General features: G+C 39.8%; 1 protein-coding gene across 1 annotated transcript in view; it reads right to left on the reverse strand.

Annotated features, from left to right (window-relative positions):
- LOC140229915 (DNA polymerase epsilon catalytic subunit A-like) overlaps positions 1–26,917 on the reverse strand; it is a 70,879-nt gene that overhangs the window by 15,710 nt on the left and 28,252 nt on the right. Inside the window, exons 30-47 of the mRNA XM_072310114.1 lie at positions 26,189–26,285; positions 25,298–25,436; positions 23,521–23,627; positions 22,762–22,890; positions 20,897–20,978; positions 19,940–20,024; positions 19,084–19,244; positions 18,025–18,200; positions 17,184–17,298; positions 16,291–16,445; positions 14,504–14,593; positions 13,438–13,726; positions 12,647–12,766; positions 11,711–11,779; positions 10,344–10,552; positions 7,116–7,254; positions 4,112–4,326; positions 1,938–2,070 (exon numbers count right to left, since the gene is read on the reverse strand). Of these exons, the coding sequence (XP_072166215.1) occupies positions 1,938–2,070; positions 4,112–4,326; positions 7,116–7,254; positions 10,344–10,552; positions 11,711–11,779; positions 12,647–12,766; positions 13,438–13,726; positions 14,504–14,593; positions 16,291–16,445; positions 17,184–17,298; positions 18,025–18,200; positions 19,084–19,244; positions 19,940–20,024; positions 20,897–20,978; positions 22,762–22,890; positions 23,521–23,627; positions 25,298–25,436; positions 26,189–26,285 (2,510 nt within the window). The remainder of the gene's footprint in view (positions 1–1,937; positions 2,071–4,111; positions 4,327–7,115; positions 7,255–10,343; positions 10,553–11,710; positions 11,780–12,646; positions 12,767–13,437; positions 13,727–14,503; positions 14,594–16,290; positions 16,446–17,183; positions 17,299–18,024; positions 18,201–19,083; positions 19,245–19,939; positions 20,025–20,896; positions 20,979–22,761; positions 22,891–23,520; positions 23,628–25,297; positions 25,437–26,188; positions 26,286–26,917) is intronic.

The following is a 26,917-nucleotide window of genomic DNA, read 5'->3' on the forward strand; positions in this document are numbered from 1 at the left end:
ACTAGTCTTGAACAGGTTAAAGAGGCATTCCAGACAATTTATATTTAGTTACACATCAGCTCACGTAGTCCATAAATGGACCATAAATGCCATGTATATATATATATGTGGGAATTTACATCTCTGAGCAGATAAATCAATCCTGTAAAAAAACACGACAATAATACACAAGGATGATGACATACACAGAGGCTAACACATTTCAGTACATTGTAGCAATGTAATTCCATGAAAATACCATTTGCTTTAACAAAGTTCACCTGTGTGAAATCTATGCATGCCTTCTTCTTTTGTTCTGCTCCCTTGAGCCCCAAATCATGCCTTCTAATGTGAAGCTGCTACATCATCAGTCTTGTTCATTAGGGTTTGTTTTATAACTTTTGAGAACATTCTTATTCCTCATCCCAATCACTGTAATTTCTGAAATTATGTACCCAGTATTGGGTGCTCAAATGCAAAAGCCTAAACATCATCTGGAGGTCTCCTTGAACTACGCTGTGATCAATCATATGAATGTGAAGTCGAAATCAGCTACACTTCAGACTGCTCACACTTTCTGCCCCGTGATGGAAACTCTAGAACAATCTGTCTACACAGGAGCAAACAAATACAGGGTGAAACCTACTCACACAGGATTAAGGAGCTCTCGAAGAATCTTCATGTCAGATATCTTGATTAATTCGCATACAAAGCGGCGTCACTAGTCCATTTATGAGATTTGAGCACGTGTTCATTGTGTTTCGAAGCGAAACCGCTACTTGCCACATTTAATGTGGCAAATAAGTGGGACAGTAATGTAGAAAGTTTTTCAATGCAACTTACATGCAATACAGGAGTAGGTACTTCACATTTATTGAAATGAATACTTCTTGCATCAAGTCGTCTTTCATTGCAACTCGTTGACAAATTACCCTTCATCGACGTAGATGGAACGGTGTCGTATGTGCCAACTCTGACTTCGAGTGGAATATTCAGATTCTCATTAAAACTTTAGTTTTCGAATTCAAAGTCCCAATTCAAAATGTGTCAGTGTACTGGATAACAGAACGATGGTAAATATAGAGTAGGAATACTCAAGACAAATTCTTTAAGGGAGTTGATGAGAATAATACACATGCAACACTCAGATACAAAAAAAAAAAAAAAGAAGAAGAATCATAATTACTAGATAAGTTATTTTGGTAAAAGTAGTTTTGAGGAAGATGGGTTTGCAGAAGTGCTCATTAATACCAAGTCCAGCTGATGATAGGCTGATCATCACATGCCAACTTTCTTATGAATAAATCTGGTATCAATAAAAGGCCAGGCAATAGCGACTAATGATCCTTTGTCTGCTTTTAGTGTGACTATGAAAAATAAGGACTCTTTATGTAGTATACCAACACTTGGCCTGAAGTCGCACAACCCTGTCTAAAGCAGCCACCTGTCTATTATGGTCACTTTTTTGTCTCTCTTGGATGGCTGCTTTAGACAGGGTTGTTCAAATTTCTTCCCACCAGGGGGGGGGGGGGGATTAATTGTTGCCACATACAACAAGTGGCAGCTACAGACAGGCGGTGAGGTTGAATTGTGTGATGTGATGTGGCAAGGTGTTATGTTGTTTTGCACTGTGTCATGTTGTGTTGCATTGCGTGGCATTGCATTGCAATGTGTCTTTGATGACACGCTATGCCATGTGATTGTACCACCCTGTTGTACCATTTTGTATTCCCGTTTGTTACACTACACCACACACCACACTATGCTACACTTTGACTCATCACATAACACAATCTATTAAACACAACACCATACCTGATGACACTTGGTGCAGGTGAGGTCTTGTAAGGTGTACGCCATCGATGCTTTCTTGATGGCCTCCTACACTACACCACACTATGTTTCACATGGTCTCGTCACATACACGTAACACCAATCTATTTAACACAACGCCATACCTGATGACACTTGGTGCAGGTGAGGTCTTGTAAGGTGTATGCCATTGACGCCTTCTTGATGGCCTCTACCAGACTCTCCTCGATGGCCGACACATCGTACTCACTCTGACACTGACCACACTGCCAGATGGCCCTACGGAAAAGATGAAAAAGAAAACATTATTTTTTAAAAGTCATCTTAGATCTGGTAGGGTGGGGGATACCATGGATGGGAAAGGGTGGTCCAGTTTGGATATATTGGAGAATCCCTGCAATGAATTTTAAAGACCTGGGCCCTATTTCATAAAGCTGTTCGTAAAGTTGCCCATGAATTTACGAATGACTTGAATATGAAGTGCCAAAATGAATGTTTTTTTTTTTTTTTTCCCTTACGTTTTAACAAATTACAACTGTATGTCAATATTGCATCTATTTTGGGGCAAAAATACACTTTCAACTAAAATCTGTGTGTTAACATGTAAGAATAATCATTATCATGAGCAAATTTCAACTTTAGCAATTGAAATGAACACTGACGAAGAAACCCACTTGGTTTGTCATATTTACATGTAAGTCATTCGTAAAGTCGTTCGTTAACTTTAAGAAGAGCTTTATGAAACACCCCCTGGTAGTTTGGGGAGTCTATGGAGTGGAAAGACTCGCCCCGCTCAAATTTTTTGGAGAATTACATACAGCATTATCACTGATCTCTATGCAAGTACACACACAGTCAAAGAATCTCAACTAGAGTTTACTGTTACCAATGAATATACCCTTTAATGCACATTTTTCTTGATGGGCTGGTGGGCCCTAGTCGTGGTTTCTGAATGCCCGCGGTGGGCAGCAAATTCAATCTGACCATCCATGTTTCCCCACACTACCGGAGCTTCAGCTTGTTCCCTTTTGTTCAGGCAGCTACAATTTGGTCTTTCTTTCTTTCTGTCTTTCTTTCTCCAACACAGTTCCAAAGCTTCCAAAAGACATCTGAATCGATGCATCATTCTTAGAATAACGGACAATGACCCACAATCAGTTTCAGATTCAGATTCATTTATTGTCCATATAGGAAAGTCTTTTTGTTGGCAGTGGAAGGGGAAGCCGAACCCGGGGCCCGTTTCATAAAAGATGTAAAGATGTAAACTCTTGCTGGAATAACAACTTTCAATAGCAACAGCCAATCAGGAAGCTGCATTCTTGTCATTACAATGACAACTGCCATTCCAGCAAGAGTTGTTGTCATATCATTTTTTTTTTATGAAATGGGGCACTGGTGTTGTGCTGCTTTGTATGAAAATAAACATATCAGATCAGAGAAGCAAATCTTTGAATGACTGACAAAAATCAGACATTTTATATCAAAATTATGCAAAGTTTGAGAGGTTAGAGAGGTTAGGGAGAAAGGCAAACAGTCAACTCAATTTTTTTTTGCGTGTGTGTGTGTTGCACTGAGGCACATTGTAATACCAAGGTGAGGTGATAAACATACACAATTAGGTAAAGTTTGGAGGAGTGCATGATGTATGGTCATAAAAAGTGCTGTAAGATGGGCTTTAGAATCTCTGCAATCTGATTGGTCAATTATCATGCATTGATTTTTACTGATCCACAGAGTCATGCGTCCGGTAAAATTCTAACGTATGGCTCAAGTCTGTATAGTATTGTAGGAAATACCGGACGCATGATGGGGAAAAAGGTTGAATTTCATGAATTTACGGGCCCATCTTATAAAATGAATTATACACAGGCCTATTTCGTGGATCGGTGAGAACTGGATACTCTCATTTAACTTTGGAAACAGTCTAAAAGCCACTCACTGTGCTCACTGATTTTCAGTTTCACAGTTAAACTTGCACATCCAGTTCTCACCAATCCACTCTGTCCTGTGCATCATTTATGTTTTACTGTAAAAGTGGATATTTTCGAGCGACTAATTTTTTACGCTCGGCAGGGTAAGTGGAGTTTTGCGTGTTTTTAATTCCGCAGAATCAAGACATCAACTACCGGAATATATGGCAAGCAAAAATATTTGTGTACTTTTATTTTTGCACTAGTTTCTGGTTGCGCGAAATGCGTGAAAGTTTCAACACTGCGAACATTTCCATTTTTTACAGTAATGGACTGATGACTCCTGCCTCAGTCTACAATATATAATGAATGCAACCACACACATCATGGCAATGATGCGTTTGACTCACGCTGAGGAGCCATCTTGGACCAGCATCGGGTCCCGACAGAGGTCCAGGTCCCGGCAGTGGTTGCAGACCCGGCAGATGACCTCGGGCAGGACGTAGGACAGGCAGGGGTCGCGCCAGTCTGCGTCGTCCGAGAACTCGCCCACGCCGATGAGGCGCAGGAGGTTGCGTTTCATCTTGGTCACCTGACTGGCGATGTTGGTGTCGAGTGAGAGTACCTAGGTGACGGGAAGAAGACATAAAGAAAATGAGTGGGTCTAATGGAGTGTGCTGAAAACCATTCCGCTTTAACCCGTTGAGGCCGAGTCCCGAGTGTACTTGGGCAGGTGTCTATGGGAAATGCGTGTTGTAGCAAAATCAGTCAGTCCTCAATGGGTTAAAGGAACTGTACAGTACCGGTTGAGGTGGGGATTCATGTTTTGAACATTCCTAAATGAGATAATGAGAAACCTCTTATGAAATATGAAAGAGTATGTAATTTTAAGAAGGATTCAACATTCATTTGATGAAAATTGGTTTTCAAATGGCTGAGATATCCAAAAATGTGATAATAATAAAAGGTGACAGGCCACGCCTTATATTAGGATCTCTTTGTTTCACCGTGTTTTTGGATATCTCAGCCATTTCAAAACCGATTTTCATCAAATAAACTTTTGATACCCCTTTGAATTGCATGCTCTTTGACATCTCATAGAGTGGTTTCTGAATATATCATAAAATGTTAAAAGCTAAATCCTTACCTCAACCAAAACTGTACACACTTAATACCAGGGTTGTTTGCAGTGAGAAGATGTGAACAAACGCAAAAACAACAGCCAAAAAACAAACAAACAAAACAATCATGCTACAATATGGAAATGGTGTTTGCGAAGAGAAAAAGAAATACAAAAATAAAAAATTACAAACATTTCCCAATTCTGTTGAATATGTCAGAATGTTGATGAATGTTGATATATGTAAAGAGATGCTAAAAAGAAATAACTTGAGGAAAAGAGACATTGAATGGTATATGTTGCCAATTCACGCCTTTCGTTTCTACAAACTGTGTAATTATGATCTGTATGCCCCATAGTATTCTATGTACAAAATAAGCTGTACATACTCATAAATTATAACACACAGTCATACACAGATTCCTCTTAGCTCATTTATCCTTTACATAAACTTCAAAATATAGTGTGACTTTCAAGTCCATAGATGTACTAATAAGAGAATTTAATAAACAGCACAAATTGCCTTTCATAAACAACTTTGCCATTGATCGCAAGTAATGCTCAATCTACCGAAAGTTTCACTTGATTTTTCTTGAAATCAAGCGCGAGTGTCTTTATGAAACAGGACTTACGTTCAATATTGAACTTACGCCTGATTCAACAAGTTACGCTCAATAGATCGCGCGTGAAATCAATCACAACTCTTTATGAAACAGTCCCCAGATCAGAACCTTTTGGAGACAGGCATCAAATATGGCATTACTGTTTGCATTATCCACAGCTTCCGATATCTACACGATGCAAGATACACCTGACCTCACACTCTTCCTTCATCTAAATGCAAACATCAAACAAGCTTTGAAAGTAGGGGAAAGTAATGGACAGGATGTGTTTAAAGGGACTGTACAGTACTGGTTGAGGTAGGGATTCATGTTTTGAACATTCCTAAGAGAGATAATGAAAAGCCTCTTATGAAATATGAAAGAGCATGTAATTTTAAGAAGGATTCAATGTTTATTTGATGAAAATTGGTTTTCAAATGGCTGAGATATCCAAAAAAAAATGCTAATAATAAAAGGCGACATGCCCCAACTTTATTAGCATCTCTTTGTTTCACCTTGTTTTTGGATATCTCAGCCATTTCAAAACCGATTTTCATCGAATAAACTTTTGACACCCCTTAGAACCGCATGCTCTTTGACATCTCATAAAAGTGGTTTCTGGATATCTCACAAAACGTTAAAAGCTAAATCTTCACCTCGACCAGAACTGTACACACCCTTTAATACTGCATACCACAAAACCGAAAGCATAGTGATGGCTTGTTGATAAGATGCCTCAAATGTCCCATGATTTATTTCCTGTATTCTCTGCAGTACAAATAGACATCGGAAGGTATATGGAAGGTATCTATAGTCAGTGGCCACGGAACTAATATATTGTAATTACCTCTGCCTAAGAAGGAGGCTATGTTTTCATTGGTGTTGGTTTGTTTGTTTGTCTGTTTGCTAAATAACTAAAAATTGTGAACAGATATGAATGAAGCTTGTGGGAAAAGTTGATAATGACAAAATGAACACAAAATCTGGGAATTTTTATGGATTTTTAAACGAATATTTATGTTTTGGCAGATAGGGGCAATAAACTTGGGTGTTCAAGCTGCGCGTATTTGAGGTTTGCATACGCGCTTCAAAGTGGATGCTCTGCTTGGGAGAGGCACCAAGCAGCTGGAAGCCGATGACATAAGCAATAAACGATAGCAATACTGGGAAATTGGGCGATTTTTAGCATGCATGTTTTCGTGGAAATGAGCTGCTTGGCGGAGTCTGTGCTCTCCGAGTGCTTTTCTAGTTAATATCTGTAATCATCTTAGAATTGCAGCACCGCTCCTAGAAATTTGCATGATAATGCTCCAGTTGCACAACTTCGGGGATGCTGATTTTTTTTTTTTTTTTTTTTGGCTCCACACAAATGCTGTCCATTATCATCATCATCATCATCATCATCATCATCATCATCATCACTACCACAAACAATACTGCAATCATCATCATAATCATCTTCATCACGATCATCCTCATCACCATCATCATTATCATTATAGACACCATCACTACAACACATCATCATCACCATCATTACCACCTGCACCAGCACCATCATCTTCATCATCATCATCATCATCAACATCGCCATTATCACCATTACAAACACCACCACCACGTTCACCGTCATCGCCATTGTCATTTTCACTGTCATTATCATCATCACCATCATCATCATCATGTTCTCACCTTGGTGATAGCTTTGACAAACTCCAGGGCGGGGTTGTTGAGGGGGAGGTGGGATCCGGGGAGCTGTGGAAATTCGGCCGACGCCTCCTGACGAGAGCGTCTGTTTCCAGACAACTTCATCTGAATCTTCTGTGTGATTCTGTGCAAGAAAAGCGGACAAAAATGATGACATAGGTTCAATCAAAAACATAGAGCTTAACTTGCAAGTATTCTTGTGGTTTAGATTAAACTAGATAATTGTGGATTTTGCAACTGTTGAAACTTAAACTTCGTATTACACCAAGTGTGATGAATCGGAAAGTTATGTAGCCTCCTTTCTTTTCCGTCTTCTGCTACAAGTTTTTCTTCTTGTTCGTTCTTCTTATTCTTCCACTATTTAATTTGGTTCTTCATTATCTTGTTGTTCAATTTCTGCTATAATCTTTGCTCTAGTTTCTTCTTTATTCTCTCAGACCCCGTTTACACTGCAGGGTTGGGCCGAGCCGTGGTTGAGCCCGGCCTCAATTGCGGTACTCGGCCCTGCAATTTTGTCCGTTTACAATGCCAGGCTCGGCCCGGGCTTTCAATTCAAACCTTTCAATATTTTGTCGTAGTGGCGCTCTGCTTGTAAACAAACACTATTATTGGGAGGGCTTCAGTCGCAATGTGGTATAGTCTGGTTTCCAGACCTTTTGCTAACTGGACTCCGCGGAAACAAAGTCGCCGCCATTGCCGAAGGCAAAGACCTCTGCAGGATAAAACCACCTCAAACTATACTAGTTTTCGACATTGAGGGCGTTAATATCCTGAATAGCGAAATAGTATGGGCAGAGGGTCTGGAAGCTAGACTAAATTTGGTACCGCATTTGGCTCAGTTTGCGTTTACAGTGAGAAAAGGCCGGGCTCCAGAGCTTGGCCAAATGAGTGGCTGATTTTCATACCGCATTTGGCCTTTTGCGCGTTTACAGTGAAATGAAGGCCTGGCTCGGCCGCGGTCGAGCCCGGCCATTTCACTCACTGTAAACGGGGTCCAACACTTACGGGGTCTAACACTTAATCCTGTTTCATTTTTTATTTTGTTTTTTGTTTTTGCTATCAAAATCTCCTTGTTCTTATTTTGCTCATTCTTCTTCTCCTTGTTAACATCTTCTATTTTTTGCCTTCCCCTCCCTCGTTCTTTTCTTCATCTCCTTCTTTCATGTCAACCAGCCTCAATTGCCTCCAATGTGTAATGTGAGTAATATCAATTGGTCTATGTACAAATGTACATGTAAGTACTGGTTGGTAATTTGATAAATGTCTTAATGTGACTTTCATATGAAGATCGAAACCATTACATTGTGAGCAGTGACATCATGCCAGGTATAACCTGTCAGGTAATATACTACCAGAATTTAACTGGCTGGAATGAAATGTTGCATATTTATGTAGACCATACAATATAACAACTAGAAATGTCGCTTTGGCGACTGGTATGCCTCCGCCATAATGCATGATTTTCCCAATAGGTCTAGATAGTACATGTGGACAATGTGTGATTACATTTTCACAAAATTGGCAAAATATTGAAATGACAAGTTTGTCACAAATGTGTTGAATGTTCACCTTCCTTGACCTAGGTTTAATTGGATGAATAGGAGAGCATGTATCTAGGGATTTAAGGACTTTAACTCAACTTTGACCCATTCACACATTTAGGCATTGAGTAATTTTCAAGGTACAGGTGTGGAGAAAAAGTGCAATTTCTGAATTGAATAGTAAATTGTTACCATTTTCATCTGGCCCTTGACCCTAAAACTCATAAGATAATCACTTTCAGGTAGGACATGCATAATATGTACTATGTTTCAAGATACTTGAGCCACTTCCGAGATATGGAGGAAAAAGTTAGTTCAGCACTTTCACTTGATCTTTGACCTTTTGACCTTTGAGGCAAAAAAAGAAGAAAAAAAAAACTTTCCAGAGAATTTCTATTAGGTTACACATGTATGCATACACCAAGTGTAAAAAAAAAATAACCCTGTTGAAATTGCATGATAGGAGGGAAATAGTAAAATCTTAAAGTGTTGCACTTGACCTTTGACCCCTGACCTTTGACCCAATGAACCCTACATTTTCTAGATAATCACTTCCAGTCAGCATATGTATATACTATGTTCCATGAAGATACCTTGAACAATTTTCCAAGGTATGGAGAAAAAAAAGAAGTTTTAATATTTTTACTTGACCTTTTGACCTTTGACCTCATGACCCAAACTTTCACCAGAGAATTTTAATTGGGTAATACATGTATACACTAAGTTTCAAGAAAATATCTTCAGGCATTCAATAGATATGGTGGAAATAGTGAAATTTTATGTATTTGACCCTGACCTTTTGACCTTTGACCTTTGATCTCATGACCCAAACTTTCACCAGAGAATCTTAATTGGGTAATACATGTATACACTAAGTTTCAAGAAAATATCTTCAGGCATTCAATAGATATGGTGGAAATAGTGAAATTTTACGTATTTGACCTTGACCTTTTGACCTTTGACCTTGAGCATGTGCACCCAAAAGTTGACAGGCACAACTTCACCCCCTAATACACATACATGCCAAGTTTCATTAGGATACCTCAACAGGTTTTGATAGTTACCTTGTCCACAAAATTCATTACGGACGGACGGAAGGACGGACGGACGGAAGGACGGACGGACGGACGGACAACCCGAAAACATAATGCCTCCGGCAACACTTCGTGGCGGAGGCATAAATATTGTCTTGTCTATCATAGTAATACAGTTAGGGTCCAAAGACTTAGACAGTACATAGGGAGTTATATTACCCCCCAAAAAAAAACCAACAATATTTTCCCTCAGCGCTTCTTCACACACTGGGAAAATACAGTCTATTGGGGAAAGAAAATCCCTTTGGGAGGTATATTTTCCCCTTGAGGCAATATTTTTCTCAAGCACTTCGCATTTGGGGAAAATATAACTTCTGCTGGCATGTCAGTGTTACATTGTATGCTGTAAAACAGGGGAATGTTCACGTGCACTTTAATTTTGCAAATTTCGCGAGAGCCAAGACTCGCGAAATTAAAATGCATGCGAAAGTTCTTGTCTACCCTATATGCATTGAATGACAGAGGCTCTAAATCGCAAAAATGTCATGTTGCTAAAATATCATGTTTTACAGTATTGCACCTCTAAAAAGGCAATATATGTAAAGGTCAGCAGGATTCTAATGTGCATTCCGACTCACGCAAACATCCTCTGAGACAGCTCCTCCTCCACCAGCCCCTGGGAGTAGCTGACCAGACTGGGCGTGGTCGTCAGGTCGCCGTGCTGCTGCTGCTGGGTGGGCTGGCTCTGGTTGCTGCGGCGACGGATGGGCGTGTCCCCGGGGTTCATCCTCTCCTGCTCCTCCTGGATGTGCTTGTGGATGGCCAGGATGTAACCAGCAATGATCATCTGCGTACATGGAAAGAGAAATAAAATGTGTTTAAATGTACATTGCGGCTACAGAACCATATGGAGCTGTAGTTGAGCCAATAATTATGGAGGTTATGTTTTCATTACCGTTTGTTTGTCCGTGTGCAAAATGACTCAATAAGTTGTGAACGGTTTTGGATGAAACTTACAGGAAAGGTTGAGAATGACACAAGGAACAGATGATTAAATTTTGGTAGTGATCCAGAAATTTTTATGGATTTTATGAAGGATTTTCAATAATTTGGCAGGTAGGGTCAATGAACTTACGAGTTCAAGCGGCGCATTTTTGAGGTTTTCACACGCACACATAAGTGCGTACTCTAGTTTCTAAGAGGGTAAGGCGCGCCCCGCAGCTGGAAGTTGATGACGTAACAAAAGGCTTCAATATTGGGAAATCGGGCAATTTTCAGTATGCATACCAATGGGTGGAAATCACTGATCTCTATGGAAGAACAAGATCAAGTAGAAATAACTAGGCCTACTGCTTTGGCGGAGGTCTGTGCTCTTAGAGTGCTTCTCTAGTTCATCATCTTTTTCTGCTTTGCAACCATGCCGGTCATACATGGCCAACTAATTGTCACTGCATTCACCCATCATTTAGGCATATTATTGCACACTAGTGTGCAATAGTGCAATCAATGTAAGGCACTGTTCAATGCATGAAACATGTGCATACTTTACAAACATGGAAGTACACGTACATGGTATGTAACACAAACGAAATGTCACAGAAGATTATGCCAGGTTTAAGTGTGTGCATGTGTTTCACACACAAACACGCTGCCAAGTGCTATAGCTTCTGACCATTCGAGCATTGAGAATTTGGGGTTTCTGGGATGAACACTGAACTAGGGCTTTCTATACCTCATTTGGTAGTGCATCAGGGCATCAGGGTATCAGGTTCGAATCCCAGAGGAATCCTTTTTTCTTTGCTCATTTTTCCACTAATAAATTACAATCTTTTTATAGCGGCCGTCTGTTTATAATGGCCACTCTTTTCGTCTCCCTTGGTTGGCTGTTATCAACAGTTTTCACTTTAACCTGTTCCATACTGAATTCTGATATCCCCATAGACTTAGTACACAGGCCACCAGTTTCCCATATGGAATGGGTTAAATACCTAAAGACTGAACTCACATTGAATGTTGTCTGGCAGGCTCCTGCTGTTGGAAGATAGTGCATGATATTCCAGTTCATCTCCACTTCCTCCTGTTTGGATACAACATGGAGAAAAGACAGGAAAAGGAAACATGAATCACACACACGTTGCAAATGATACAGAGACTCTGCCTTTGGGAAAATTTTGTATTCTGTAAAACGAGGAATGTTTGTGTGCATTTCAATTTTGCGAATTTTGCAAGAGCAGACTTTTGCAAAATTAAAATGCACGCTAAAGATCTTGTCTACACTATGCATCGAATTTTAGAGGCTGCGAATAAGGACGTTGGCTCCTAATCATGAACATTTCATGCCGCGAAAATATTGTTTTACAGTAACCAATTTGATGTGGGAATTTATTTATCAAGAGTGGCAGGGGGATTGGAAACAATATTATATGCAGTCTAAACTGAAATGTTATTGTGGTGTACCCAATTTCATCCACTCGTAACCTATATCTTAGACCCCCATTCAACAGAGATATTCTATCATCAGTCACTCAGCGGAAGTAAAGTTTACTTCTTCTGGTCACCCATCGAGGTGCAACAGATCACAGTCTGATGGATCTGACTTGTGTTGGTGAACTATTAGGTCTGCGTCAGACATGTCGGGCGGTGATCCGATGAGGCACGATCATCTGATGAAGATCGAGCACGACATGTCTGACACTCACCTGATAGTTGGCCAACCAAGTTGGATTTATCGGACTGTGATCCAATACACTTCGGTGGGTGACCAGAAGCAACAAACTTTGCTTCCGATGAATGACGGACAAGAAAAAAAAAACTCTGTGGTATGGGGGTATTAGATGCAAGCAAAGCCTGATATGGCTTATTCTTACTGAAAGTGATAAAACATGAAACTCATATCAAGTGAATGTTGATATCAAGAAAACAAGAGGAATTCTTTTCTCACCTCTTCTCCATCATCTGTCTGATTGGGTGGAGTTGCCATGACAACATCCTCCTCTGACTCCTCCCCATTCTCTCCAGTGAGAGAAGATGGTATCCTGCCCTTCACTCCTCCATGGTTGGCCTGGGGGATGGGTGAACAGGAGAAACATGACCAAACTTTTGAACTTTGAACTCTGAACTACAAACTTTGACCCTTAGACTGTCTGAAGGATAAGGTGAGGAGGCAGTTGTGGGATTTTTTCTCGTAAAAATAATTGAGGAAAGAGGAAGATGAAATGTGCTCGGCAATGAGAGTAAATGGGTCAAATCCATGTGGGGACCCATTTCCTGCAACTATCCACTTTTGCCCTACAGCCTAAAAGAATTTTGTTTGTTTTATACAAAGTCTGAGGGAAGTTAGAATTTTAAGGAAGAGATTACAATGTGCATTTTATAATGTAACATTTTGTAGTCATTCTAGGCTGAGACTACTTTGCATTAGAATAGTAAACTGCAATCTTACCAACTGCAGACATATTGCATACCAAAATCTCTGATCTTCGTGATTCAAAATGCCTCTTTCCTCAAACATGACATACTTTTCTTTGAAGCATCATATAAATCTTTTAAACCACTGCTCTATCTAAAGGCAACAAGTACACGTACATTTCACATCCCAGTTTATCCCTTGACGTTCCCTCTACATAAGTGACTAGCAACAGTGTGCAAACCACAATCCACCTCGGACGGCACACCATGCAAAAGAAGAAAAGAAGAGTGCCCATCTAAAATAGTCAACCCCATATCACTCACGGTGTCAAGCCACATGAGAAAGTGCCAGCACTGCTTGTAGGTGAGGTCGATGCCGTGGAACAGATCGCTAGACTTGATGGTGTTGGTGACGTAGTCCACGTAGGTCAGGGCGTCCACCACCCGCCGCTTCTTGGTGCACAGGACAATCTGGTTGTAGTTGGCGTGGACGATGACCGCCCCAAGCCGCTTGAACTCTGACATCAGTTGGAGGAAAAGTTTCTTCATCAGCCCATTGAGGGAGCGCCGCAGGGCGGGGTCGTAGAGCAGGGCAGACGGGGATCGGATCCATCTGAAGGGTGGCAAGGGTGGATAACAAATTATATCTTCTTTTGTTGTATGATGCAATACTAACGGGAGTTCATACCCTCATAGGTTCATATCCAAGTCGCAGATCCAGTCCAGGGCAGCATCACTTGGTTTTGGAGATGGCAACCTTCACGTGGTCCACCCTGTTCGTTCGAATTCAATCAAGTTGTACCAATGCAGTATAACTTTGTACAACAAATAAATAGGAGCATTTCTGGAAATATTTATAGTAATTTTAAATGCTTTGCATAGAACCAACTTCTCCATTAAACACAGTACGAGGATTCAGGAAGTAAATGACTGTATTTTTACACTCAACTTCTATTTACTATATTTTGCTGTTGTGAATCTTGCCTAAATATCTCATTTTCTCAAAGCACTGCATAAACATCAGTGCATTCTCCGTTCCGTCCCATCCAATATGTAGCATTTTGTTTTGGCATTGACAATTCATTAACCCTTTAACATTCTGTTTGCTACTTGGCACCCACGCGAGAGTACTTTCTGCAGTGATTGGCAGGGACGTCTTGCAACTGACTACCAATAAATAGAGATTACTTAATCCCCCTAATCCCTATTATGTAACCATGGCCTCCCTGATGGACTGAGGTGCATTGCTACACCTGAGTGAACAGGCTTGCTAATTTTATGACTATACAGTTGTAGGTCTTTTAAGTTTGGACAGATTATCAAATGCTGATGAAAAAGCTTGGCAAAGTAAAGCTAAGTGCCTGGGTGCATTCAATAGGGCTAAACTCACCTGTAAAAGTGCATGATCTGATAATCTGCAAAGACGTTGCTGTACGTCGTCACGTCTCTCAACCATCCATGTACCATGCTCTTCATTATCCTGGTTTAGACAGACAAAATAACAAAATCAAGAGGGGGACTTACAAAACATGCATAAGTTGAGGAGTAGATTGCCTAGTTTTTCCTTTTCTCACAGCATCTCATAACTACACAAAACAACTGAAAATAGGCAGTGGGGTAATTTTCACGTATTATTCAGAGTAGGCTCCAAATACAAATTATGCTCACTAAATTCATTTGCGAGTGGTTAGTATGATTGTTATTTTGACTCTAAAATACACATGACGAGACTAATAATTAATGGCAAATGTGACCACAAACCAATATAACTGCATGTAAATACATGCACCGTGGTAATTTACAAGTAATACAGTTTCCTGCCTAAACATATTCTCTGCAATACTAAACCATATCATATCTACAAAAAGGTAGGAGTTAATGTTAAACAAGGGAAATGGATTTAGACAACCATGCTTTAGAAAGTCATCCAAGACTTGAATCATTTTGACTGCTAAAGAAATTCAGTTCTTTACAGGAAAGTAACATTGCAGCAACATTCATACTTCAAATTTTCTTCCACTATTGATCAAGCAGACAGTCTTCTTAGTCCCATGCATTAAAGATAATAAAAAGTTTTGGTACCTCAAAAGTTTCCCTGAATTTCCTTGTCTTAGTTTGTGTTTCAGGTTAAAGTGCCTTTCATATAACTAACACTGTGAGACTTACTCGCCCCAAAGTGCTCTCTTGTCTTAGTAATCATGCAATTAACTGCTACCAGCAGCCCCATATGCATAGAGTAATCGGGCTTCGCATTGTAGCATCCAAGATCATGACAGATTTAGTATCGCGGGTATATGTCAAGTTAAAATCCCAAAATTTCTTCAATTTGAAGACTTACCAATTAAGTTGAAGTATTGAAAAAAGGCTTAGGGCAACATTTGGTTCTGCCAATAGTCCCTTTCTGTTCAAATTGATGACTGAATGTGACTCGGTCGAGAGGACCTTGGGAAAACTACGTACACTGAATACTACAGCCAGTGCATGAGAACACATCACATGCATGCACACAGATTTCAAATCCATGAACGGAGAAGATGTTTGTGTGCGCATGCGCTTGCCGTAGTATTCAATGTATGTAGCTCTCCCAAGGTCCTCTCGACCGAGTCACATTCAGTCACCAATTCGAACAGAAAGGGACTATTGGCAGAACCAAACGTTGTCCGAAGCCTGTTTTCAATACTTCAGTTTAGTTGGTAAGTCTTCAAATTGAAGAAATTTTTGGATTTTAAATTGACTGTTACCCGCGATACTAATTCTTTCATGATCCTGAATGCTACAATGCAAAGCCCCATTACGCTATGCGTATGGGGCTGCTGGTCGCTGTTAGCTATGCGTATGGGGCTGCACGGTGCTGGTTGCAGTCGGTGGTTTCGTACAATACACATACATTGTACTATAATTTTCGCCACGGTACCACAACGGCTCTGGTATGAAACCATTATTGCATGATTACTAAGACATGAGAGCACTTTGGGGCGAGTAATTCTCACAGACAACGTACTTTAACCTGAAACACAAACCAAGACAAGGAAATTCAGGGAAACTTTTGAGGTACCAAAACTTTTTATTATCTTTAAACATCATGTTGGTTGAAAAGACAATACCTACATTATATATGTACTACAAACTGTACAATCAAGCAAAAACCAAAACTTGCATGTAGAGGAGCTTAAGTACCTGAAAGCCACAGTGCATAGGGCTGTCTCGTCGTAGCTGGCCAGGGATGCTGCTGCTCCTGGTTGCCCGGATACCATCTCCTCCAGGGAAGTCTGCTGGATGGCATCAAAGGCGATACTACCTGCTCCTCCTTCCAGCTCACTGACATGGTGGGACTACAGAAAAAATACACAGGGAAAAGGGGTATGTCAGAGTATTCACTGGTTGCCATAGTAACCACTTTTCATCAACAGACAAAACATTCTAACAGCAGATTATACTGGTAAAAAGGCAGTTTCAATTACATGTATCTATGCATAAGCATGCACTTCTTTTTCTTCTGACAGCTTGTATCTACAAATGTAAGGGCATATGGGTTTGTTAAATATTTTATTATCATTAAGTCATCTGTATCACCTTAGATGTGTAAATTTTATATGCACATATGATGTTCTTTACACATACATTTAATATAAGATACAGTGTAGTGTCCCATCAAAAGCCAGTTGACCAATACATATAGACAAAATATGAAATGAATGAATGGATAGATGAGTAACTGTCTCCAAAGAGGGAAAAATAAACAAGAAGAACAAGAAATTGATATCAACCAATTCATTGTTGCATGGACAACACTTATCAAAATAGTTTTGAATCAATCCCTGTATTTTTAATGATGGGAAGCTTGATTTCTGCTTACAACTCATTACAGGGAGGTTCCAAAAAGCAAATAGAAAGATACTTGTGCAGTACATGCAACTCATCATACCAAAATAATACCCTAATCATTGATAATTTTATATTATATTGTCAGTTTACAAGGAGAAATTTCCCTTCTCATGTTTCCTTCACCAAAGTTGGGGAAACTTGGCAGCAGTCCCATTGGAACCCATTCACTGGCTTTGACCGCTCACCTGAAGGAGAGTGTTGACCGCTAGACTGGCCATGTCCAGCTCCACACACACTGTCTGGTAGCACCCACTCTGGTTCAGCTCGACGCCTCCAGACTCATCAAACTCTGTCACAAGCCTGTGCAACAAGAGAGAAAGTTAAGAGAGAAAAAGGTGTGAGGATGCACAGATTAGAAGGTCTGATATTTTCAGGGTTACGGTCATGAGGACAGACAAGATTAAAATTAAGAAGTTTCTCTTCTCGACAGTCAAATATACATGTATGAGGAATGCCTTGGGAATAACAATCACAACTTCCACTATCTCTTTTTTTTTTTTTTTTTTTGTTAAACACATTGCCATTTGCAGCCACAAACTGCTTTCACAATAATTAACCCACACTTCATGTTACATTTCGTGGCTGCTCTAAAGTTTAACCCATTGAGGATGAGTCCTGAGTGTACTCGGGCAACTGTCTACGGGAATTGCGTGTTGTAGCAAAATCAGCCCGTCCTCAACGCATTAAATTGTCTTGACATTGATGTCAAAAGTTTGTACTGATTTCTTTTTGACACTGCATTCACTTTTACATTCTTTGTCACACAATCCTGTTTAGAATCAAAACCGTGGACTCATATTTCAGTTCGCTTTCCTATATTTTGGCAAAACTTCACTCATTCTTAATATTCAGCAGATGCCATTTGAAGTCTAATTTTGCAGACAATTCACTGGGCTTACATGATTTCACAAAATGGAAAAAAAAAAAAATATTGTTACAAAGATGACATGAGCAGAGAACTAAACGAGTCCAAAATATATTCCTGCTTTTCATCCTTGCAGTATTACTGTGACCACACAGGTGTACCTGTTGTCATCAGCCTCCTTCCCACCAAGATCTGGCCGGTTGGTTGGCGACGCCCACATCACGTGACCGTGCTTGTTGAGGTGACGGGCGAAGAAGAGATCCGCACCGGCTATCCCAGCATCCTCTGGGAGGTTCCCCACTGGGATATGGAAGTATCGGCTCTGCTCCAAGTAACTCTGCATTCAAACAAGACAGATGGCAATGTGAAAAACAGAAGGCAAATTTTTTCATGGGGGTAATATTCTTATGGACTTTATTGCCAATTTGTCAAAGAAGACACCACTAATCTATACATCATTTTAATTCTTCTTTTCCTTCTTATCATTATCATCCTTATCATTACTTTCATTATCATTATTTTTGTTATTATTATTATTATTATCATCATCATCATCATCATCACTACTACTACTACTACTACGACTACTACTACTACTACTACTACTACTACTACTACTACTACTACTACTACTACTACTACTACTACTACTACTACTACTACTACAATTATCATCATCATCATAATCATTATTATTATTACTTGTTCGCAGAATGGCAGCATGGTTGCATACCAGAGTGTTTCCTTTGCTGATTGACACAGAATGATGTCTGGAAACCAGGGGCCCATTGCATAAAAGTTACTATTATGGTAACTTTGCCATCCAATGGTAACTACCATGGCAACAATACTCAACAGCCAATCAAAATCAAGAATTTCATGGAAGTTACCATGGATGGCAAAGTTACCATAATAGTAACTTTTATGCAACGGACCCCAGTTGTCAATGAAAACAGAATTATTACCTAATCCCCTAAATCCCTATTGTGTCAGCATGGCCGTCCTGCTAGAATGAGGCACATTGCCAAGCCTCAGTGGGCTTGCTAACATTACAAAGTCTAGGTGCAGTTTGGACGTATTACTAAAAGCTGCTTAAAGAACTTTGCAAATGAAGCTACAATTGTACACTTTGAGTGCCTGGGCATGTAAAAGGGCTAACTGCTTCGAAAACTTTGGAAATATTGAAACTTTCTCTCGTCTAAGAGGAAAATCGAGCGTACCAGGAGGAGAAAGTCTGCGTTGAGGTAGTGCTGCAGCAGACGACGTGAACCCTGCCGCTGCCAGTCCAGCACGCTGTACACGCTGTCGCTCTCGGCGACGTGAAGCCTGACCAGTGGGAAGTCATCGAGGGCAGGGATACTTCGCACCAACTCCCCATTGCCTGAAAAGTGATGTTAAAAAAAATATATATATAAAAAATGGAGTATACTGGAATGCTACAAACCTTGTAAACAACATTGCAGTATTTTGAGGGCTGAAAAGGTGTTTTTTGGTAGAAAAACATAATCATCACCTTAAAGGTATTAGCCCACATTTGCAAACCCACGAAAATCAAAACTGCATAAAACAGGTCCAATATGACTTCAAGTACAAGTTATAACAGTAACATACCTCACCTGTCGCTCTTTGTCTATACCATTCGATAAAAGAGAGAAAATCATCGTTTTAAAATCAATTTTCAAACCGGGTCAACCCGACCCAAAATCGAATTACGAGCGCGGGCTATAGCTACGTACATTGTACATGTAACACCTACGTGGACCGGAGCTAGCGAGCGTTATACGCATGCATACGGATTACGGTGCATTTTCATTTATTTTTATGAAAGTAATGGACTAATTGGAACGAAATTTTGCACAGGTGTTACTGCAATCATACCCAAACTCCATGCTAACTATGAGACCAATTGCTGCAGGTTTACAAATGTGGGCTAATACCTTTAACTGCAAAATTTGTGTGGAGTAAACACTGCAAAATATTTTTAAAATTTTGTGCTAATGCTAATTCAACTGTAATTGCCTATAGACACATCCAAACTGAAATACTGAAGCGAAAAAAAAGAATCTGGAAACCTACTTGATGATGACTGGACAGCAATGAACGTTGGGCCCCTCTTCTCATCCTTGAAAGCCAGTAGCAGACGGTGGATGATTCGATACGCCTGTCACAAGAGTCAAATTGGTAAAAATAATAACAAACGTACATTGTATGGTACATAAAATTCAGGATATGTACATCATCACTGATTTCAATAAAATCTCAACCAGTATCAATGTTATTGAGATAAATAATGGATATAAATTTCTCATGAAAATTTGAGCATGTGTTGTGTGAAATAGGAGTAATTTACAATCAGATAATTTTTTTTTCTTTGCTGTTAAACCGATTGTCAAAGTCAGCATATGACAGAAAAAAAAATAACTTAATGAAAAAAAAAGAAAAAAAGATAGTTTTCCAAACAGTATTTCATATGAGATATATCAAAGCCGAGTACCAAAGTCCAAGATTGAAATATTGTCATTAGACAAATTCATAACCACCATGGGCCTCTTGTCAGATTTATATCTCTTTAGACTTGTTTCAAACATGCACTGAAACATCACATGCTCTATTATAAAGAATAAGATTACACAATGTAATCTTGTAAAGAAATTTGCCTTGATACCTTTGAGATAAGGAGGGATCTGGGGCCCTGTTTCATAAAACTTGTCATCAGTGACAACTGCCACATTTCTATGACAAATTTGTTCTCAGCCAATCAGATGCAAGGATTTCAGTAGCTTGTCACGTCTATGACAACTTGTCACTGATGACAAGTTTTATGAAACGGGCCCCAGGTAGATTTGTTTGTTTGTTTGTTTCTATACTTGTGTTACAAGCATCCTCTGCTCGTTTCCAAACCTTCTTTGCCCTATGTTTCCTACTTTAAATTCTTGTCCCACTTCTCATGCTCTAATCAAATATGCAGATAGAGAAAAAGAGAGGGGGGGGGGGGGGGAAAGGAGAGAAAAAGTAGACACAAAGACTGGAAACCTTTTTCATGTCCTTCTCCACCATCACATCAAACGTATGTTCCTCTGGAGGAAGGAGTTCAGTCTCGTTGCCTCTTTCAGCCCTGTGAAGGTAAACAAGAGTAGAATTGTGACCTTTGACCTCATCGCACTCAGTCAGTGTTCTGTAGCTTCATTCAATACTGTATACACACTTTGTAGAATCATTTGTAATTCAGCCTCAGGCTATGATGAATGAATGGAGGAAATAAAGATACCATCAAAATACACAATCACGTCAATTACAAAAAAAAAAAATACAAAAAAAATGAAGAAAAGAACTCCAGTTTGTACAATCATTATGTATAATCTTCCCTGATGTGCTTGTAAAAATAATAATGGAAACTAGAAATGTCGCTACGGCGACTGGTGTATACCTCCGCCATAATGCATGGTTCTCCTAATACACCGTCGTAGGTCTATAGTACAATGTCTTGACAATGTGTGATGAGTTTCACACAACTAGCAAAATATTAAAATGACAGGTTTGCCACAAATGTGCTGAATGTTCACTTTCGTAGAACTAGGTTCAATTGGATGAATGATTAAAACGTCAGAGTGCAGGTATTTGGGGGAACTGATGATTTTTACTTGACTTTTGACCCTTTTATAAGTTTATGCATTGAGTACTTTTCAAGGTATTGAGAAAAAGTTTAATTTCAGTATCAAACGGTAAAATGTTATTATCTAAACCTGGCCTTTGACCTTTGACCTCACAGTTCCAAAGAAAATCACTGTTAGGTAGAACATGCATAAATATGTAAGTTTCATGATAATACCTTGAGTTACTTTTGAGATATGGAAGAAGAAGTGCAATTTAGCACTTTCACTTGACCTTTGACCTTTTGACCTTTGACCTTTTGGCAAGAAACTTCCCACAGAATATATATTGGGTTATACATGCATACATCAAGTAAAAAAAAAAAATCCTTCAGGCATTGCATAAATATAAGGAAAGTAGTGATATTTTGAGGAGTTGACCTTGACCTTTGACCCCTGACCTTTGACCCATGACCCCCAACTTCCCTAGATAATCACTGCCCATCGGTACATGCATATATACTAAGTTCCATGAAGATACATTGAACCATTTGCGAGATATGGAGAAAAACATGAAATTTCAACCTTTTTTTCACAAAATAACCTGTGACCTTTGACCTTTGACTCCGTGACCCTAAAATCCAAACAAAGTATCATCCCCCCAGGATATACCCTCATACCAAGTTTGATGCAAAACCACCACACGGTTCTTGAGATATCGACAAAAACAAAACGGGACGGACGGATGGACGGACGGACGGACGGACGACCCGAAAACATAATGCCTCCGGCCACTTCGTTGGCGGGGCATAAAAAAACACAGTCATAAGAGCTTTTAGTCTTTTGCTACACTCACATTGTATAGGTCATAAATGTACTTCACTCATTTTATAGGCACATCTTGGCACCACACAATGCAGAGTTGCATCTGATTGTAAGCTTTATGAGAATTACAGGTATGGTAAACAGCCAAATACACTGAGAGTACCAACTTTTACAGTCTCGAGAATGAAGATTACATCATTGCCTTCCTCTAGAAACAAGACATTGTATCAAATCTTGTACACTGTTCTTAAACGCCTCATGGAATTCCGAACTTTAGACAGAAAGTGGCTGCAATTAGCCTTCATTGAGAAGATTATGAAAAGCAAAGTTCACTATAGCGATAGTGATAAGCTACACCCTTAAAACGTGCGATGCCCCCTTCTGACACTGACTTCGCAAAATTACAGAGTAGGACTAATTTGCGTTGTTACAAAACAATCCCATACTATGATATGACACTTAACGAGCGAAATGTAGACTTACTTTGCTTGTCGCTCATTCTGGTACATGGTGTTTAGGTTGGGCATCTGGTTGGTGCGCACCGTATCCACTGCGATCACCGTCGCCTTGGGTGAGGTGGAGAAGAACAATCCCATCATGCACTTGGAACCCCTGCAGAATCCACACAATGGTAGAAAAAAACACAGACAAGACTTTAGACACCTATTCCATGCTGAGCAACATCAAAACTTTATACTGTCCATCGGGATTATAAGATATATTTCCTGCTGTAATTGGATACTGTAAATGCCATATTTTTGCACGCTTAATTTTTCGCACTGAGTGGCTAAAATAACATATTCGCTGGTTCTTGAAATAGCGCTGCACGATTGTCAATCCATTTAAAATGTGCAGAGGAAATTGTGAAGATGCTTACACAGATTTTAGAATTCGCACTAGCCAGAAATAGCGCGAAAAACGCAAAAATGAATGTACCGCGAAAAAAATGTATGCATTTACAGTATATAGTCTTATTTACCAAATGATGCCTCTTCATAGTAAGCACTGTCCTTCAAGAGTGCCATGCAATATTCATTACAACACCTTTGCCGGAAAGTCTTTTTCACACCCAGATTAAAATGGAAAGGAGGAAGATGAGGAGGAGGAGGAGGAGGAGGAGGAGGAGGAGAAGAAGAAGAAGACGAAAGAAGGGGAAGACAGAGAAAAAGAGGAGGAAGAAGGAAAAGAAGAAGGACCCAAAAAAAAAAATGGAGAAGAGAAGATTAAAGGAGAATAACTTACACAACATTGTGGTAGAAATAGATCCGTCGCAGACTTCCAACAGGCAGGTACTGAAACTGGGCGAGTGTCTTGAACTCCAGCTGACTGAGGTCAAAGGTCTCCATGTCCTGGGGCAGACAAAAGTACGAGTGATTCATTTCGTTTGCATGTGTCATACTACGACAAACATTCACATACATAGTCTGGATAACTTTGTGTGATTGATAACAACAGACAACAGCAATATGACTCCTGCGGTATGATACCTTCAAAATCATCCCAAAGCCAAGCGCCAGTCAACATTAGGACAATCACAACAAGGAAAAGTAGAAATTACGCGGTGCGTGATATATGTCCCCGCCTAAAGTAGCATTTTGTAGCAAAATGTACATATAGGTCAAAAATCAAGGTCAAAGAAGTCAAAGGTCAAAATTCTATGTAGAAGTTTTGAAGCGCTCACCTGGTGCCATCACATAAAGCAAACAGAATCGAAATCGGGTTAGAAATGGCGAAGGAGTAGCATTTTGTAGCAAAATGTACAACAAAATGTAGGTCAAAAATTAAGGTCAAAGAAGTCAAAGGTCAAAATTCTGTGTAGAAGTTTTGAAGCCCTCACCTAGTGCCATCACATAAATCAAACAGAATCGAAATCGGGTAAGAAATGGCGAAGGAGTAGCATTTTGTAGCAAAATGTACAATACAGGTAAAAAATCAAGGTCAAAGGTCAAAGAAGTCAAAGGTCAAAATTCTGTGTAGAAGTATTAAAGCCCTCACCTAGTGCCATCACATAAAGCAAATGGAATCGAAATCGGGTTAGAAATGGCGAAGGAGTAGCATTTTGTAGCCAATGTACAATATGGGTCAAAAATCAAGGTCAAAGGTCAAAGAAGTCAAAGGACAAAATTCTGTGTAGAAGTTTTGAAGCCCTCACCTAGTGCCATCACATAAAGCAAACGGAATCGAAATCGGGTAAGAAATGGCGAAGGAGTAGCATTTTGTAGCAAAATGTACAATACAGGTAAAAAATCAAGGTCAAAGGTCAAAGAAGTCAAAGGTCAAAATTCTGTGTAGAAGTTTTGAAGCCCTCACCTAGTGCCATCACATAAAGCAAATGGAATCGAAATCGGGTTAGAAATGGCGAAGGAGTAGCATTTTGTAGCAAAATGTACAATATAGGTCAAAGGTCAAGGTCAAAGGTCACGACTGAAATTCTGTGTAGAAGTTTCAAAGCTCCCATGTAGTGTTATCATATAAAGCAAACAGAATCAAAATTGGCTCATAAATGACAGAGAAGTTGCAAATTGAAGATTTTGATCACACACGGACGCACACACGGACACACGGACACACACACGTACGGAGCCCGTTTCATAGTCCCCTGCTCGAACTCGTTCGGTGGGGACAAATATTGCCTTTTTCTTATTCCTGTCCAATGAGAGCCAGGAAAAGAAGGGGAAGGCAATACATGCATTTATATTGCCCTCCTTAACAGCAGGAGGCAATATTTTCATTGTAATGACTCCCAAAAACCACACTTTGAAATACATGTACCTGTATGTGAGTAAGAATTCTGTATATTGCCCTGGTGACAAATGCGAGTGCCAAATAGTTTCTGTAACCTTTAGCATCCCTCTAATGAGGTACTGCCCGTTTACCATACAAATGCAGACATTATACGCACCACCGTCACCCTTAAAACAGCATAGTGAACTATCTGTCACCTACAACCAATGAAATTGTACATTGCCTTCCAGGCTAGCTAGAGGGCAATATACCAAAGAGCTTTAAGTGATCTTACCCCTCCCAGGAGGTACTTGGCGTACTGCCGGTTCACTGTACAGATGCAGCCGAGCTTCATGAGGGCCCTGAACTCCAGGGGGACCTGCGTCTCATACACCCCCTCAATGTCCGGGGCTGCCAGGTCCGCTGTCAGCTCACTGGAAGGAGAGAAAGGGACGGATCCATCTTGACACAATATCTGGCACAGTCCTTCTTTTTGTTTGTTTTTCCTTTCATGCAGATAAACTCGCCTAATTGTTCCCATATGCTGAGTATTACTGGAGTGTTATCGTAGGTTCATGTTATGTTCTCAAAGGCAAAGGCAATCATGGTCAGGCCGGTGTGGACAAAATGGGATGAATGTGAGACAATGCAGAGGACAGGATGGACAAATGTGACAAGCCATGACTGCCTGGCCAGACTTCAAAAAAAAAAATTGCTGAGGCAAGCACATTGCAGATGATAAACCTTGTAGGTCTAACTAAGACAGAGTGAGTGACACATTACTGTATCTGCAAAGACGTTACAAAAGACCAAGCTGTGAAGAACGAAGGCCAAAAATATAAACACAGAGAAAGCACAGTCGAAATCCAACGGCCCTGCCATGGCCACCAGGAACATAATGTGAACTTGGCATCAAAGTATTTCTGTGGCTTGGGCTATGATGGATTTGTAATTGTTTCCTCTTTGTCAAGAATATGAGTCGGTAAAAGGGACTACTAGCACCAGATTTTTTTCTCTCACTCTGCAAGAAGTGATGTAAAGTTTTTTTGTTGTAAGTTTTATGTGTTGTTGTTCCTGTTTTCTTTTTCATGCAGAGGGTCTTAAAGAGGTTGTCATCTTCAAGAAACCATCAAACGGAATTGAGCGTCTCTTAAATTCTGTAAAAGCAAACAGACAAGAGACTCACTTTGCGTGTTGACGATAGAGGTCCTCCGGCACGGTGTACTGGTAGAGGTTGAGGACTGGGTTGGATCTAGGTAGAGTGCGGGTCACTTTCTTCCACACTTAAGACAAAAAACAAAACAAAAGAAAATAATATTAAATAGGGTAATTGCTAGTGTTTACATGTCCATCATGCAACATTTTCTCTTCGTACTGTTGCATTCAGTCTTGAATGCTTATTGAGAATGGCATGTGAATCAGTAATGAGTATTTTTTTGAATAGTCAGTACTACAGCCGTACATTTAAATGCTTCCTCACGTTATGTTTAATATCTGTTGGAAACCTAACAGGTATATAACGTAGCTGGGGTGACAAGACCTTCTATCTGCAATTTTGGTGAAATTAATGGTCAAATAATGGATTGAGTGATGTCCTGTCCGAATCCCAACTGTCTTACTCCAAAAATGAAGCCAACATGGCATGTCAAAGGAAAGGCTATCCCATTTGCTATAGTGCTGTGGCAGCCATGTTTTTTGGCTCTCCTGAACATTTGACATTTTGTAGATACGAGGTCTTGTCGCCCCAGCGACGATAAGAATATTATTGTTTGACACTTATCATTTGGACTAACCGATATCACGATTCATTTTCACACTCAACAAAGAAAGAGAATTCATTTGAGGAAAACAGAAATATAGTCAAGTAATACTGGCTGATTTAACATGTCAGAAATTTAACCAATTTATAAATGTA

The sequence above is a fragment of the Diadema setosum genome, chromosome 6 (assembly GCF_964275005.1).
Source record: "Diadema setosum chromosome 6, eeDiaSeto1, whole genome shotgun sequence".
In the NCBI taxonomy this organism is placed as follows: Eukaryota; Metazoa; Echinodermata; class Echinoidea; order Diadematoida; family Diadematidae; genus Diadema; species Diadema setosum.